Genomic DNA, 12,981 nt, shown 5'->3' on the forward strand with positions numbered 1-12,981 from the left:
CATATATATATATATATATATATATATATATATATATATATATATATATAAATACTAAAAATTTAAGTATTTTATAATTTTAAATATTTTAGTTATTTAAAATATGTTTTTGAATAATTTGAAATTTTAGTTCGCTAGATATAATTGAAAAGGTGTATTATTATTATCTTGAGAATTGTTTTTTCAATTTAAAAAATGGATTACACACATATATACAAAATAATTCAAAACATTAATTCTAAAATATTTTGATATATCATTAAATCAGGTAGAGTTATTTCTCATACAGGTTCTGATATTTTGAAGATTTAAAAAATAAAGAAATTTAATTGCTGTCACGAGTAAAAAATAAAATTCATTATAAACTATATCATGTCATTTAGAATGATTATTTACTGTTTTTAATAGACTTTTTAAAAAATGCTTGTTATGTATTTTGTTATTATTATTTTATTATTTTCATGTCAAATAATTGGCATGTTTTGAAAATGTTAATCTAACTGAAATGTAGTGATGTTTAATATGAATTTTATAAAAATATATAATGCGGTAATTTTTTAATACAAAATTAACGTAAGGATATAGAAACGAATAATTGTTGTTTAGGTATTTTTTAATTATTTTTTTTCTGCTTAATATAGAAGCAATATTTTCTAGTTTTTTTTTCACGTAATATATTTTAATCAATTATAACGCATCTGGAAACAAAATATTATTGTTACAATTTCGTACTAACAAAGTATTGAAGAATTCAAGAAAAAAAAATGATATTTTTATATATAATATTAAATTATCATTGTTTTGAACAAATATAAATTGTTACATAAATGAGAAGGTCACATATATCAATTGATTAACAATCACGAAGAAATATATTTTGAATTTAAATTTGTTGAGATAAATTTGAATTATTGTCTATTTTAAAAGTTGAAATTTTATCATAATTCTATTTTTATAAAAATATATTGGGAGGTTGAAGTAGAAACGTGTATTTAAATTGTTATTGGATTTTAATTTTAAATAATATAAATTAGTTGATATCCTGATATAAACCATCATATTCATTATATCGAAAACAATTTAAATATATATTTTTTTACCATCTTCATAAACTACTTTTAAGAACAAAACAAAAATCATTAAAAACCTATTTCAAAATAATAATACTTTAAATGAACCTAATAATATTTTATTTAAAATTTTATATTTTAAATAATAATAAAAGTTATTGGAATAGTTTTTTATATATCAACAATTAAATCATACATTAATTGATGTAGTGTTGTTTTTTATTAAATTAGAAATTATAAATAAGTTGAAAAAAAATAATGTGATACAGTGTATTAAGCAAAAAACAAATAAAAGTATCTGACAATAGATATAATTTTAATAAAAATAATACTTAATAGTGTTATTAATGAATTATTAATTGCTTCATTAAATATCATAAATAGCCATAAAAAATTATTTGAATGTTTCTTGGCAGGTACAGACAAAAACAATAAATTTGTCATATTTTAAAATATTATTACTAAAATAGCTAAACCCCTTGAATCATTTCTAATCTTCTCATTCTAACCATTTGAACTTACCTCCAAAAAGAAAAAAAAAGGAGTTAATGTTAAAATAATTATTTATTTTTAAAGTCAAACACATTTAGTAAAAAAATTCAAATTACACAGTTATTCAATTCTGTTCCTTTTTTTTTTTTTTCTCTTTTTCTATTTTTATGGTTTATGTATTTTTCAAAGAGGTAATTGTGGACAGCAGTTACTATTTGTATTATCAGTATATGAACTTTAAAATCTCTTAAACAATATCTTAAATTTAATGTATTAAAAAATATGTTAAATTTAAAATTAATACATGTACATATTAATGTGTAAAATAATAAAAATTATCATCTCAATAAAATAAAATAATATGATAAAAATAGCAATCCTTACATTTTAGTTAGCAAAGAAGATTTAATAAATTGATTTTACTATTGATTATTTTTTCAGATCCATTCTATATTATTGAACTATATCAAGTTTGCTATAAAAATTAATATATTAATAATGACACATGACAAATGTTATAGTGCATACATAAGTAATTTATAAGTTTAGAATGATAAATACATTTCTTTTACACAATATTAACTCATAGTATCACAATCATATTATCTCTATCACACTATATAATCTCACATGTGACAGTTAAAAAAAATAAAAATTAAAAATTACAAACTAATATGTAAAATATGAGTTAACATAGTTAATATAGTATTAACAACTAAATTATACTAAATTCTATCACATTTTAAAAAGTTGAAATGAATTGAGACTAATAAAAATATGAAAAACTACTTAAATTTTTTTGAAAAAATTACCATATTAATATTTTAACCTGATAATAATAATAATAATAGTAAATAGTTAAAAAATATATATATTTATGAAACGTATATTGTGTTGACTCAGGAAGTAATATGAAACGTATACACAAGTTGTCTCCGTCCTTCTTTATAATCTTCTCCCCACTCACTCCTTTTTCTGACCATTCATTAATAACTGTCATTTCTTCTCAAAACCTCTTCAAAATGAAGTTCTTTTCTCGTCTCAAAAATAACAACACCACCAACAACCACCACAGATCCTCCTGGCCATGGCCCTCTTGCCACCAACCCAGAACCCTCTCATTCAGAGCTACCACCGCCAGCGCCACCACCACCACAACCACCACCACCACTCCCACTCATGACATTTTCAAAGGCTCCAACTCCATCGCTCAAACTCCGGACTCCTTCTTCACTGACTCACCTAACTCCGACAGTTTCTCCACTGCGTCCGACATATCCCACACCGTGGACTCCACCGAAACGGTTATTCGAGGCCTCCGCTCCGACCGCCTTTTCTTCGAACCGGACCCGACCAGCTCCTTATGGGAAGCGAAACTCGCCACCCTCCCACCCTTCAAAAACAGCGTGGTTTTCTCCATGGACTCCACGCACCCTTACGTGGATTTCCGCCGCTCCATGGAAGACATGGTGGCCACACACAGCGTCAGAGACTGGGAGGATCTCGAGGACCTTCTCTGCTGGTTCTTGAAGGTCAATGCAGAAAACACTCACCACTACATCCTCCGTGCTTTCGTCGATTTCTTGTTCTCTCTAGCACTTGCTTCTTCTTCTTCCAACGCCATTTGTAGTACCACCACCACTCTCTCTTCTCTCTCTTCTTCTTCTTCCTCTTGCACCACTCGCTGCACTTTCTGTATCGAGGAAGAGCTTCAACACCAACACATTTCTTAATGTTCTCGAATTGTATCTAACAATGCCTCATCATCATCATCATCGTATTACAGAACATCAAACTTTTCTTTTCTTTTCTTCAAATCAACATTCTTCAGCTTCTTATTTATTACTCAAACTCTGATAGTTAATATATGAACATTTCTATACACAAGGTTATAATTAATGCAAAATTTGATACTTTTTCTTTGGTTTTCACCCATTATTCAAAAAAAAAAGATCGAAAAAGTAGAAATATTTTTAAAATGAATGTCTATTTATATTTGGTCTTGTGCGGATTAGGACATGAGGGTGGAAAGTCTCCTATATTTGTGGTGAAGTTGATTAATTAATTGTGAATTGTGAAATCCATATGCATATATAATATAGTATGGTATATACCTAAACGATAGTTAAATGATGTGTTGCTTTCGATGTTGTAGACAGTTTAACTCTCCTTCTCGATCAGAAGGAAACAGTGCAGAGTCTATAGAAAATGGTAATAAATGTGACACCTTCTATTATAGAAGAAAAGAAATGGTTAGGTGGTTTTCTTGCTTCAACGGTATCCTGTCATTTATGACATCCAGAGTTCCATGTGGGTAACTTGTGACCTTATTTTGCAAATGATTATTACTTTGATTAAAGTTAAAAAGACCAAGAAACTCATCAACACGAACGCAATTCTTGTGAGATTTTATCAGCTTCATGTGACCTTCTACACACAACTTTTCTCTCTGTCGTAGTTTTTATTTTTTTAACTAAAATGTTAAATGGACTATTAAGAGATAGATGTTAAAAACTTTGAAAACATGTCGTTGACCTATTTTATCAAGCATTGGATATGGTACACACGGGTACATCAAAAGTGTGGAGTGGTGAGAGAGATCATGGCCATTGGTTTTGAATTGGGTAGTCATTATCAAATGATGGATTCAAATCCAGCTCAAAATTTTGGCGTGGTCCTGCTAAATCCTGTTCACCTGCAAGAAGCAGCATTATCATGGTCTTCAACCACAAAACAAAAATGTGAAATTTTTTAAAAGCTATATATATAAATATCATGGTATTGTTGAAAAGCGTTGTCTTCATATGGCACTCAAATATGTTAAACTTGGAATATAAAGGTTACAAAATCTATTATTTAGCTGTCTGCTGCAGAATCCAGCAAGAGTACAGAAAACTGCTTTCTTCAGCTTTGTAGATGCCAAAATCACTGTTCAGGTTGAAATTGGAGCTACATATTTCAAATTTTATGTATTTATTACTACTTTGAAAGATTATGTTTTTTTTTTTAATTTGTGATAGAATTTGGTAGGACAACTATGTCCCATACCACCTAAGAGCATATATATATATATATATATATAGGACAGTATATATATCTTTGTCACTCTCTTTCAAGTTTGAAGCATACTAGGGTTGTTAGAAAAAACAAGACTCTGCAGACTATGGTCCTTCAAAAATTGATTCTAACAATGAGATGGTCCTTCCCCTAAACCCCTCCAATCCTAATAAACTTTATTTAATTTGGATTATTTTCAAAGAATAAAAGATTCTTTCAAACAAGTTTTTTTAATAAAAATAAATATTTTAAATACAAAATATACGAACCTAGACACATTTTTTATCCACCCCCAGAAGTGCAGAAAAAGAGAAAACAGTGAAAACAAGCATCACTGGATAGGTTGTTCAGTTCCATCACAGTCCAAAACACCTGATGAAAATTAATACTTTAATCTATTTTCTATCATTTTCTTATTTTTTATTCTGATTTATCCAAACCCAATAATTTTCCTGTTTAACTAACTCAAATAGATTATTTTAAGAAACATGTGTGACAAAATAATGAACACAAATTAATCTTCGACCAACCCTATCAATCCAAAACCAGTTTACAAACACTCGTGATAATAAGATCCAGAAATATCAGTTCAAGTATTTTTCAATTTTTCTGTTTAATTGATATACTATATTCAACACTTTTAAAAATTCTCAAACTTTGTATAGTTTTCATTTTGTATATTCCTAGCATATACAAGTTCTAAAAGGTGTATTCTTACACATAAACAAATCCTTTAATTAAATTAACTTAATCTAGAATTAGGCCTAATAATTAATGATATTTAACTTGCCGTGACCTATTAAAAGATTCCTTCAGCTTCTTGTTTATGGTAAAACATCACGTCCATTTTTCTTCTCTAGCTCACATACTCAGATGTATTAATATATATATATATATATATAATACACCTCGATAACATGACATAAACAAATATTGTTAAGTTCGGGATTCGGAATTGCAATATTATAGAAAGGGGAACACATTTTTACGAAGTCCTAACCAACTTGTTATTTAGATTTCTCATATTTAAATATGTTTATAGTCAAGCAAAGAAGCTTCTAAACCTGCAAAATACTTCTTTTTTAATTTCTCTTTCACAGATACTCATGTGTTATATATATATATATATATATATATATATATATATATATATATATATATATATATATATATATATATATATATATATATATATATATATCTTGAAGATTCTTAGATTAGTACCTTCTATCATCCAAAAACATTAGTTAGCGAAAATGTTTAATAAGTGTTCATTTCTATTCTTGAGTTGCTTTAAACTTATTTTTTGTTAATTAAATTAAACTTTTGAGTGAAAAAACATGCTTATCAAAGTTGTTAACAAGTTTTATTATATTACTATACATCCAATTTTTTATACAGTGATAAACTTTTAGAGGGACAGCAGAAAGTAGCAATAATGAGAATATTATGATATGAAAATTGGTTGTTTCAGAGAAGACAATATTACATATTAAATACGAGAAAACATTTTTTTTTAATTCCAAAGTGTGTCAAATATGATAGGAAATCTTTTAACGCAGTTCATATAACGAAAGTCATTAGAGACACTAATAAAAAGAGTAAAATATTACATGCATTAAGATTCTAGATTCACTAAACCAAATTAGTTATATTGAGTTCAGTAAATATAAATAATTATTAAAAGTATGTATTAATAAATTATTGAAGCATTATTGAAAAGTAAAGTGTAGAAAATAAAAAAAGATTATTATTTTTTAAAGAGTTAAAACTATATTTTAGTCTCTAAATATAACATTATTTTAGTTTTTGTTCTCATTTCAAGCTTTAATTGTGTTGAAGTGTTATATTTAAGAAATATATAAATGTCACTTTATCAATATTTTTTTTTTGTTTTATCAATACAATTTGCGGTATATATTTAATAAGCACATACAAATTCCTTATTATCTTTTCTCCTTTTATTATTTTAACAGTACTAATTCTAATAATCTCATTTTAATAATTTCTAAGGCATGATCATTCTCTATGAACGTAAATTCACTTAAGATAGGTTCATAAATATAAAACTAAATAATCTCGATTTGAAATCATGTGTTAAGTTGTACTCGAATCTACTATTCACCTATCATGTAGTTGTCTTCCACCATTATAACTAATTAATGCTTCGCTCACCAGAATATGTCTATCTTCCTAGGTATTTGCAGCACAACCTTCTATGGTTGATGCTTCATAGTTCTTTCCTCAATTCTTCTAATGCTTACAATCTTTCTTACATGCCCCCTCCTTCCATAATAGAAGCATTTGAGATGTTTCTTACTCTGTGACTTTGATCTATCATGGGTCTAACTCCCACTAGATCCATATTATGTTAATCTACCTCTCACAATCACCAAAGCCTTTGTTTGCTTTGAACTTTCCACCATATCTACTTTGTTCTTACTCCTAGATTCTTCTTCAAGAATAGCTCTAGCAACATCTTCAAAGTGTAGGTGTCCATCAATGTTAGAATTTGTTATGTTGATGATGAGTTGATATACCAATCATGTAAACTTTGCTGTAGAAGCTCCACATGTTCATTTTAAACTATGTTTTAGTTTGCTTGAAGGGCAAACAACGTATTTAGACTACTAATGTGATTTGTGACTAATGTGGACTCACACATTTAAACAGGATAGATTTTTTCGCTTCAAGAATATTCTTGTATGAAGTGAATTAATCTCATACATTTAATGGGAGTATTTCAAATCTCCTTCATTGTAGCCTTCTTCGCAATACTAGATAAAAATGCATCTGTCATTGCTAATTGTAAATTTGCTATACCATTATCATTCATTTCCTTCCACTTGATTCATGATCTCTACAGGTTTTTCTTCAATTGTCACTACGCAATTGTCTTTTCTTAAAATTGTCTTCATCTTTAGTTTTCACAATGAGAAATTATTCTCATTAAACTTTTCTATCTAATATTTTGTTGTCATGGCTTTAAACAAACTTACAAACTTCTCATTGCAAATAATATTATCTATTGGAACAACGAAAATAGAACGTGAACACACTAAATACCCAAAAAAAAACGGACAACTAATGAGCACACTTAAATACCAAGTTTTTATTAATCAAAACTTTTCTAGACATACACTTTTACATTCTCACACTATCATAATACTATTCTAATGACAATAATAATAAAAAAATATAATCATACGAACCAATGACACTTATACTACTATTGAATATCAAAATAATAACACAAGTATTTTCAACTAAAATAAAATAAAAATAAGAAAATAATAAGTAAAGAATGTAAATTATATTAAAGAAAGAAAAATTACATACACTTTTTTTTCAAACCTCGTGGTGAAAATAATGATAATCTCTTTTAGAAATATAAAAAATAAATGAAAAAAAAATTGGGATGTGTCGCTGAGAAAACAGAAATTTTTTATTACATGGAATTTACATTTCAAGATAGATTCTCATTCATATAAGATTTATTTTCTTTTGTGAAATTGTATTTTTAATATAAATAAAAGAATTGGTTGTTGAAACTGAGAAAGTACTGTGCATAATAAAAAGGAGGGTAGTACTGTGACAAAAGATGGCTGTTTTTCCCTTTGGGGAATCGAATCCAAACTTTAAGACAATAATGAAATTGCGTCTTGTAATTAGTGAGATAATGACCTAACATTGTCTCCTTCATTTTCCAAGAAGATTTCTTTTCCACGAAGAACTGTGACAAAGCCTTACGTACCAATTTGTTCTATTCTACTGCTCTCATCCCTATTCACAATGCATTACATATTTTTATATTAAATAATCTATTTTACTTTTTATGCATTTAAAATATCTGTAAAACTTTTATTACAACTTCACTTTAATAATATTTTATTTATTGATTGATTCAAGAGATGTTTTCAAGAAACTTGTTATTTTATGATCGCCAATGTTTCGTTCTGGGTGGATCCATTGGCCAATTTTTTTTATACATAAAAAAAAAAGAAATTTTAAAAATTAACTTTTTCTACATTATATTATATTAAAGATGTAAATATATGATAATGTTGTAACTTAAATAATTTATGTTTATAAATTAAAATTTAATTATTAGTTATAATACAATAATTTAATTTAATATATAAATGTAATAATTATTTTAGTTTATTTAATTAAAAATTAATTAATAAAAATTTTAAAAATATTTATATAATTAAATGTATTTTTAATATCTAGTAAAAAATTTAAAAAAACTCGCTAGTCCACACTCTTTTTATACTAGATATAATTTAAATAATAATATATTATTATTATGAGTAAATTGTTATCTTCCTCTTAATAACTATTATGACGTTACCATTATTATTATCATTACTTTTGTCACTATTATCACTGTTGTCCATATCATCCCAATTTATTATCATTATTAATAATTAAAAAATGTTAATTAGTTAATAATTGAATTAGATGGTTATTGTTTTGGAATGGAAAATACTACTAATTTTCCTATAGTTTTATCTTGTATTGTTCCTCTCTTTTGTTTATTTGAGGTTTTTTCATCATCTAACATTGTTTGACTGTAAAATACACTATAATGCTAAAGTCAACAGGTAATTGGTAAAAAAAGTATTAAATATAGTGATGTCACTAGTGTAGAGAGGACTTTAGACTTAGTTATTTTGGACTTTTCACGTCACCCCAGAATCAACGTCTATATGGGTGACATTAATGGGACGTCAGTTTTTTACAAGTGCGACGTCGATATAGACGTTTGTTAAGTTCAAAGCTCGATGTCTACAAAGACATCCGATAATGCGCCAACCTACGTCTAATCTTACCTTAGACGTCGGTCTGTAAAACTTGGGACGTCTATAAAGTCGTCAAACATTGCATTAACCGACGTCTTTGGGACATCATAGACATCAGTTTGTACATTAACCGACGTCTATGAAGTGATCGTTGTGTTTTGGTGCGGTTTTTGTCATGTCTTGGGGAATCGTAGTAGCACATTCTTCCTTTGCTAGTTTCTTCGTAAGAAAAAGTTGTGTCTTTTGAATTTCTCATGACATTTCGACCCAAAGACAAACCTGGATCGTTGCCTAGGTCCATTCTGACCGCCAATGAAAAAGAATACAGTGAGAATTCTCACTATATACTTTGTCATTGGTGGTCGGAATGGACAGACAACGACCTAAATTCGTCCTTGGATTGAAATGCCGTGAGAAATCCAAAAAGCACAAGTTTTCCTTACGAGGAAACTTGCAAAGGGAGAAGGGGCACTACGCTACACAAAGACACAACAAAAAAACTGCACCAAAACACAACGAAAACTCATTTTAATCGGTTCAAATGAGAGATAATACATCAAAGATTACTTTAATCGAAGTAAAAACAACTTTAGATAGTTAAAAGAAGAGGAAACTTACTTGGAAATGCAGAGCAGTGAAGAGAAAAGGCAAAGACGATTAAAGTGTTGGTTCGCAAACCGCTGGTTCGCAGTGTTATTTAACAAGAAATTAGATGTCTGTTGTACACATAACCGACGTCTAAAATAGCAAATACGTTGGATGCCTGACTAATATGACGTCCATTCGATTTAAAAATTAATATTTTTGTTGTATATAGATGTCGGCTTGGTGGCATGACACGTCTCGTGGGCGGAAGCGAATGACTTTTCACATACGTGGTAGGATTATAGACGTCGATACCTGAGGCAAGGGACATTTATAGGTCTGAAAAGAGTGACTATTCACCTGTCTGACAGACATATAGGCGTCAGTTACAATGAGTTCGACATCTATATGTATGACAGGTTGGTGAGTAGCATTAATTTCCGTCATATAGATGTCGGGGCCCCTGTCAATATGGCAGGATCTGACGTCTATAAGGTTGAAAAGAGTGACTATTCACCTGCCTGGCAGACTTATAGGTGTCAGTTAGCAGGAGCCCAATGTCTATATGTCTGATAGGTAGGTGAGAAGCATTAATTTCCGCCATATAGACATTGGGGCCCCCAACGAACCGATGTCTATAACACTGAAGAAAATGACTTTTCACCTAATGGTCAGAAATATAGACGTCAGGTTGGAAGGGCCGACGTCTAAAATTCTATAGACGTCAGAGATCGTCTTATTGCCAACTTATTTACGGAAATGCCACCGGTCATCAATATACGTCATGCTTATTCTTAACTGATGTCTAGCGTGTGACGTTAAACAACGTTTTTGCACTAGTGTGTGTTAATAACCATATCTTAAACCTTTATTTATAATTGTTGTTATAAAATTTTATTTTTTTTTAGCTTATACACTAATCAACATTAGTTGGTGGGTTTGTAGTTATTATTGGCTAAATGTTAATTCGACCTTTATTTTCCAACAAAACGGGTGATCGAATGGTTGATATGTTGCTCATTGACACCTTCCATTACTATATTGCTCATCATGTTCATTGTGGTTAGCATGAGATTTAAATAAATTTTTGTTCAACTCCATAGTGGGTCGAATATTGTTAATTCCCCAATAGCTTTGTCCTTCACTCCTGTCAAACACCGCTCATATGGTAACCTGCAAAAAGTACTCTGATACTAAAGTCATAGATGAGTTTTTACTTTTTTGTTGGACCAATCTATCTTAATTAGCATTAGTTGGTTGATTTGTAGTTATCATTAGCTAAGTGTTAATTCAATCTTTTTTAGGTTAAATATATGTTTTAGTCCTCATATTTGTTCCTCATTCTCAATTANATGAATATATATATATATATATATATATATATATATATATATATATATATATATATATATATATATATATATATATATAAGTGATGCAAACTTTATTTTATAAACCGATTTTGTGAGTTTAAATTATCTTTTTAAAGTTTACTACTTATCATGATATTACAGTCATAGTTTTTTAACATAGTATTAGAGTTCGTTTTTTGAAGTTGAGTTATGTTCTATAGAAAAGTATTTTGGATGAATTTCTTATTTTATAATTAGATTGCAATAATATAAATATACAAATTGATAACCTAATTGGAAAGAGTTAAAAGGGAATAAACTCTACCAATTTAATATCAATTATTATAATATCAATTATAATAATTGATATTTAACACTAATAATTAAATTAAATAAAGAGAAAGTAAATATACAAGAATTAGCTAATAAAGATTAATTATTCCAATTTAAAACTAATTATTATAATTGATATGTTCTAAATTTGTTTCTTAGTATGATATTAAAGTCGTAATTAAAGCCTACTTTGCGAACTGTTATTTGTTGGGTCAATGATTTCATCGACTAAACATAATAGTGTTGGAAATTTTATGTCGATCAGAAATAAGATTAATTTATTATATTTAAGTGAATATAAATCTTATTTTGTGAGGATAAATTACTTAAAGTTGAGAAGAATTTTTCCTTAAAAAAATAAACTATTCTAAAAGAACTCTTTCAGAAGGATTTTAAAATTGTTAACAACCAAATACAGTATAAAAAATGGCACTCGTGGAAGAGTATGTTTAAGAGAACAATATAAAAACATGTTTTCCTATTATTGTAATTGGGAAAATTATTTTTGTGATTTCAAAAGATGGAAAACCTTATCGTGCCGTGATTCAAATATTTTAAGAAGTATTCACCTTTACGAATGAAAATTTCAGAACAATGATAAATATATACTTTAATTTTATTTATATTTATTACATTTTTTTTATCTCTCTTCATATTATATGGTATAACTAATAAATCCATTAATTTTATTCTTTCTCTAAATATACATATTAAGTGTGGATGTAACTTTTGTATGTCTATAAATCATTTTTCAAAATTTGAATACAAGTCAGCACAAAAAAAAACATTTAAATTTGTAAAGTGGATCTTAAGTTTAATTAAACTTGGTTAAGAGTTTCTTGAAGAAGCAATTTTGGTTAACGAGCTTAAATAATTGATTCAAAAAAATGTGCAAGAAACGGTAATGAGGTAGTTACACTTAATTTAATCACTAATGACATCATTCATTATTAAATTCAAATATTAATGAATGAAGAAGCATTATATGTTAGATTAACGTAACTATTGTGTAATTAAAACATCTTTGCTATAATATCACACACTAAATTCAAATTTTCATCAACTTTTTTTTGTTAATGATTAATAATTAAAGTCGTTACTATTTTGATTTAAAATACATAAGTTGACTTTCGACTTAAATGTGAATTTATTGTGAAACAGTTTTATGCAGTTATCTGATTACATATGAATTCTATAATAAATATTTTAAAAATCATACAAGTAATGGTTTCTAACTGAAAAATAGAATAGGACCATATATATATATATATATATATATATATATAT

At 27.6% G+C, this 12,981-nt stretch overlaps 1 protein-coding gene across 1 annotated transcript; it reads left to right on the top strand.

Moving 5' to 3' along the window:
• Positions 1 to 2,491: 2,491 nt before the first annotated feature.
• Positions 2,492 to 3,378, top strand: LOC106771683 (transcription repressor OFP13-like). The gene has a single exon (XM_014657688.2). It carries the CDS (start codon positions 2,585 to 2,587, stop codon positions 3,293 to 3,295), a length of 711 nt encoding a protein of 236 aa, XP_014513174.1. The 5' UTR covers positions 2,492 to 2,584; the 3' UTR covers positions 3,296 to 3,378.
• Positions 3,379 to 12,981: the final 9,603 nt, after the last annotated feature.

This window comes from Vigna radiata, chromosome 8 (genome assembly GCF_000741045.1).
Source record: "Vigna radiata var. radiata cultivar VC1973A chromosome 8, Vradiata_ver6, whole genome shotgun sequence".
NCBI classification, from domain to species: Eukaryota; Viridiplantae; Streptophyta; class Magnoliopsida; order Fabales; family Fabaceae; genus Vigna; species Vigna radiata.